The 5,431-nt window shown below is 44.8% G+C and overlaps 1 protein-coding gene across 1 annotated transcript; it reads right to left on the bottom strand.

Moving 5' to 3' along the window:
* Positions 1-617: 617 nt before the first annotated feature.
* On the bottom strand, positions 618-3,937 carry LOC139348186 (protein c-Fos-like). Its single transcript, XM_070988151.1, has 4 exons — positions 3,645-3,937; positions 2,858-3,073; positions 2,102-2,209; positions 618-1,916 (listed from the first exon to the last, which is right to left on the bottom strand). Exons 1-4 carry the CDS (start codon positions 3,768-3,770, stop codon positions 1,215-1,217), a joined length of 1,152 nt encoding a protein of 383 aa, XP_070844252.1. The 5' UTR covers positions 3,771-3,937; the 3' UTR covers positions 618-1,214.
* Between the last annotated feature and the right edge of the window lie 1,494 nt (positions 3,938-5,431).

Raw genomic sequence — 5,431 nt, 5'->3', positions numbered from 1 at the left:
CGGTTGTACTTTGAGCAATCCAAAACTAGGTCCACTGTCATCTTTGCGGACTGATACAGAGATTTAAAAAAAAAAAAAAAGCTATCGCAGCATATGATATAACCCATATCAGCAGCTGGAGATTAAACAGTTGTCTTGTCATTGTACATTTCTTGTTTTGAGCCCTTCTCATCCATGTTTTGCTTAAAAGCTGAGGGAAACGCTCATTGATAGCATAGCATTTCAGAGCAGGGTTCATTTAGTAGCTGTTCTGCAGCTTTCAGTCATTACACACGTTCATCATACCTTATGAGGGGACGGTGTGAGACACATTATGCATGGAAGTATGATGGATTGGGAAATGGCACGGTCATGGAAAAGAATTGTTCAAATTTCTCTTTTTTCTGGAGCACTTAAGATCTTTTTGTCATCAGTTCATGATCATCCTCAGCATATGTGAGGAATCAAGCTGATGAACACTTGAGACACTTTAAAGACCTTAGAGTGCTCAGAAAGAAAAGGAAATCTGATGAAGATCATGCAATATGACAGAGAGCTCTGGAACAATAAACCCTGCGGTTTCACATGAACATCCACATTTAATGACTGAATGACAACAACAGCGAGACATTGTTTGCGGTCGTCTTATTTTATTTCCAGCGTTATACAATTTTTTTTTTTGCATCTGATCATTTTTGATAAGTAAAAAAATAAACTATGTCATAAAATACATCTTGATAAAATACAGTACATGGAATGATCTTTTTTTTTTAATGGAAACACTTGAAAGGAAATCTCAAGTTAGGGGACACCTTACAGCAAGATGTTACACCTATACACTACACATTAGTAACCCTGTTATTTTCACTTGTTACAACACAACTTGTCAACAGTATTACACACACATTAGGCTACTGAGCGTGATCTAACTTCACATCACATTTAGGGATTTCAGAAACACAAGATACCACCTCTTTTCGGAGTACGGATGACTTGTATTTGCATGCATTTTTGTCACCGGTATGAAGTCTTATCTGAGAGACTTGCACCAGCAGTATGGAAGAAGTCAACCCTGTTACAGTCACAGAAAACATGTCATCTACACAGCCTTTGATGTTTAGGTTTACACAACATCAAAACTCACACTACAAAAGGTTATTTGAGAGGGAGATCATAGCTTGCTGGCTGGTTAGAATACAATTACAGTATCACTGCGTTGCATAACTTCTTTGCATTTACAAGGCCAGGAGTGTTGGAGAGTTAAGACTATCTTTCATTAACTCAGACGCACCAAGGCTGCCTTTGAGGCTCTCGAAGCCCTCGGCCAAGGAATCAATCTCAGAGTAATTAAAGGAGAACACTGTGCGGTAATTGCTACAAGTGGGACTGGAAGACATGACTGGCGTGCTCAAAGATTCAAGGTCGTTCGCCACAGACTTGTACAGGGTTTCCCAGTCTGAGAGGCAGAAGGGGCTGCTCAGGTCTATGTCAGGGACAGATGCAGCCATTTCAGAGGTCACCGCCATCTCCAGGCTGGGCACCAGGTCATCCAGGTCATCTCCTTTTAAGTCCTCCAGGGCCTCCTCCTCCGCGCTGGAGCACAGGAGGATGTTGGAGTTCCCCAGAATGGCTGCAGCAGGGATGCAAGGGACGCTGTCCACGTCTTGACCAACGGGGGCTTCTCCAGCGGCGGTGCTGCTCTCTGGTGGTTTTTCATTCCCTAAGATGGACAGCAGCTGTGGGGAGGCCGGAGGATCCTGCAGCATCGTGTTAACATCGCCTCCATGATCCTCCTCATCACTTTCGTTGTCACTGGCAGGTAGTTTGCAGGATGGCTTGTGGGAGGCAAAAACCTGCTCCAGTCTCTCCTTCTCCTTCAGGAGCTCCTCTATCTCTGTCTGGAGGACAGCCTTCTCATCTTCAAGCCTGTCGGTTTCCTGAGGTGAGGGGGAGAAATTTAGACTTGGTGTGAGAGGAGCATGAAAACACTGCCACCCAATGGTGTTCTGCAGTCAGCCCTGATGTACTCCTGTTATCTTTAATGACTGCCGACATGCCAGTACATCGTGTACATGTGCCGTGGGGATTTTCTCTGTATGTTTTCAGAAAACCGCATACTTACAGCTTGCAGAGTGTCTATCAGCTCCCTCCGTCTGTTGCGACACTTTGCTGCAGCAATCTTGTTCCTCTCCCTCCTGATCCTCCTCCTTTCCTCTTCCTCTTTGGAAGGCTAAAATCAGAAATGGGCAATTTAAATGCGCATCCTGCTTAAGTTTTGTCATATCAGCAGTTGGCTCTTCAACACCATTTCACTTGCCAAAAAAAAAAACAGACAGGGGACAGAAATCTTCGGTGCAGTGAGTGCTGGGAACACTGAGCTGCTCGATGCAGACTCTCTTTCAGTTCAGGCGTTAAAATGCTGCACCACTGGCACCGTCTAGTTAAGCACGTGAACGCGCACTTTTATGCAATATCCCGTGCCGTCCACAAATAGTGCTCCAAAAGTAATTCCTCTGCGCCAATTTGACCATTCCCTTTTCTGCGCTTCTCTCCGCAGTGATGTATTTGCGCAACTCGCTAATTTAATTTTACTCTTAACAGTAAAAGCAATCGCTTGCTCCTTCACGTCCTGTTGACAATATCGCGATAACTCAATTTTCATATTAACCTCTATAAGTAGAAAAGGTGTCGTGGGGAGCACTAGGATAGGATAGTAGTGAAGAACTATACGGATCCTTTGATCGCTTGCTTAATGGACTGACTAAGCCTATTGATTGACTGACTTCTTGATTGACTGACTGATTAATTGCTGGGCTACTTGTCACATTATTTCTGAAAGTGACATTTCATCACTTCCCCACCCTGTTTTCCTGCATACCTTGTCTTTCAGCCCTTTCCTGGTGGAGGGCTTTGCCTTGCTTGCAGCTGCCCGGGAAGACGACTGGTTCGCGCCGTGAGTTTTGGTCTTTGCGCGGCCGGACGACGGAGAGACAGATGTGATGACTGTCGGCTGCACCATCCACCTTAGATCCGGCGAGGTTGAGATTGCAGTCACAGTCGGAACAAAGGAGTCTGCTGCACTAGTCTCAGTATCCTATTAAAAAAAAACCCCATCATCACTGAGACATGCATATGCATGCTGTCAAACACTAATTTAGCTTATCTGATGAACGAGGATCCACGTTCGTGGCTGACCTTTAGATGTGCTTAAATGGTACATCAATCACATGGATGAGGAATGCCAAAAAAAGACAAAACCAATACTGTCTACGAATCCATCAAAAGCAGCTACATGCCCTATTATCACATCCTTATCACTCATTTTCATCATCACTCTAAAATGAAAGGTCACGACCAAGACGTGTTTGTGTGAAGTGCATTACAAACCATTTCACTGAATTAAGACTTCATGTTATTGCGCTGTCTTTGCGGATTTCGCACACATGCATGGAGACTGTATAGCTCGTCTATGTGTTTGTATAGACTCATTTTCAGCACGGGACAGTAATCCTGTCAAGGCTGTCTATGTAATGCACTTAGATATGTGTGTGAACATTTTGTACCCAGGCCTGTACATTAGCCCTTTGAAACCAATATCAGCATTATGCATGAAGAATGAAATGAAGATTTCGTTTTGTGAAGATTATTTTTGGGCGATCTTCTACCTTGGCGCTGTCCACTGATGAAAGCGAGTCAGGAGGATGCTGGCTGCACCCAGGGGTGTCCCCGCCAGGCGATGCTGTGCTACAGCTGGACGATGAGTCGAACTCAGTGCTGGAGTCTGGATGCATGGTCTCGTCTAAAATGACTGCATACAAAGATATTAGTAGTCAGTCTAATCTAAGAAGAACACTGACGCCTAAACACCTTTCTATATTCCATTTGCCAGGTTCATAAATGGTAACTGTGCAGATTGTGGAGAGGCCCGCCTTTTATAGTGAGCTGGAATTTTATGAATGAAATCTGTGTGGCGAGACTGAACCATTTGACAGAGGGAGAGGTAAGAGGGGAAAAAAGCGAGCAGATGTTTTCCACTTTAACAATGAAATCCGTTAAATGTCTGAACAGCAATATTATCGGCCTTTTCATTTCAACTTATTTTATCAACTCGAATGTCAAAAAATAGCGAGCATATGTTAAGTGACACCCCCGCCTACAAGAGGTGCCCATCGCCATGAATGAACTACGTCATTTCACGTATGCAGCATCTGCATCATATACATTATGTTCCCTTTCTGTCCACATATGTGCACGATATGTATCTTAATGCCACTGGCGCGTTCATGGCGACAGAAATGTTCTTGCAGGTTAAGGGAGGTGACAAGGCTGCAGTATCTGGATAATCAGTTTAAAACAGTGGCCCTGGTGTTATCCTCCGAATCGCTCAGGGGAGAACAATGCTGGTGTTCATTTAAAAAGGCTGCGGTACAATATTATAGAAGCTGCCTCCATTTATAATTTGATACAATATTGTGAGACCCAGCATGATTTAATTAATGCACACAGCTTCCAGCACACCGACTGATTATTTATGAGCTGCTAAATGAAGTGCCATCCATACATCACACTGCCTTTCACCTGTCTGTGCACATGAATAGAGCTCCAGCAACAGAACTGTCGCTGTAGTAAAGCAGCCAATCGCCGAGTGGACCGGTCGAGCCATATATGGTGATTCCGGTGAACGGGGATGGGGGGCGCGCTGTGGCGCACGGAGAGCGCGCAGACGGACGTGTGGCGGTGTGTGGCCCACTCACTCACAGTCACAAAGAAAGTGAAACATGCGCTAAAAGGCTCTCCCGTCATGCATTTACCTGATATTAGCGTCATTGAATGACCACTGAGGCGCTGAGAGGCGGGCAAACCCCTGCACTTATGACCCACCTTTTTAGGACAACAATAGGACGCACATAGCTTTTTGAGAAGCAGATATTGATCTGTGAAGGCGTTACAATTCGTAACATCACACTAATTATTATTAGAATATTACGCCTCTGAGAGTAATCTCTCATTTACTGATTTGATGGCTGATTTCCTCGTGATGATCATCGATGAGACAACAGCATTAATTTTCACACACACTAATAAGATGTGTGGATGCAATTTTATTGGCACCAATGATGTAAGCGTTATTCCCGTAAGGTCTAATTCAGCTCCTATAAGAAAGGGGATTGTATAGGCTATATTTAGGTTTCAGATGACTTCACAGATCCACCGAAGTGAAAACGATAGATGATGAATAGAGGGGGGCCTCTCCCTGCTCACAGGGGCTGCGCTCCCGGCTGCTTCCCGGTAGTCACAGCCCCCTCTGGGTTTGTTTACCGGCATGTCATTAGGTGGTCGGCTTGAGCCTATTCAGTCTCTGGCGGCTCAAGACCAGAGGGGGGTTCAAAGGTCGGACATAACTGCAGACGCCCCTCACTGCAGCTCAAAGACTTGTTTTCATCAAAGCAAC

Source organism: Chaetodon trifascialis, chromosome 19 (assembly GCF_039877785.1).
Source record: "Chaetodon trifascialis isolate fChaTrf1 chromosome 19, fChaTrf1.hap1, whole genome shotgun sequence".
NCBI classification, from domain to species: Eukaryota; Metazoa; Chordata; class Actinopteri; order Chaetodontiformes; family Chaetodontidae; genus Chaetodon; species Chaetodon trifascialis.
This window is presented reverse-complemented; position numbering and strand designations above follow the sequence as displayed.

Coding starts and splice junctions, on each gene's coding strand:
- LOC139348186 (XM_070988151.1), bottom strand. CDS start 3,770: ATGCATCCAGACTCCAGCACTGAGTTCGACTCATCGTCCAGCTGTAGC. Junction 3,074..3,644: donor CATCAGTGGACAGCGCCAAG/GTAGAAGATCGC, acceptor TTTTTTTAATAG/GATACTGAGACTAGTGCAGC. Junction 2,210..2,857: donor GGAAAGGGCTGAAAGACAAG/GTATGCAGGAAA, acceptor TTCTGATTTTAG/CCTTCCAAAGAGGAAGAGGA.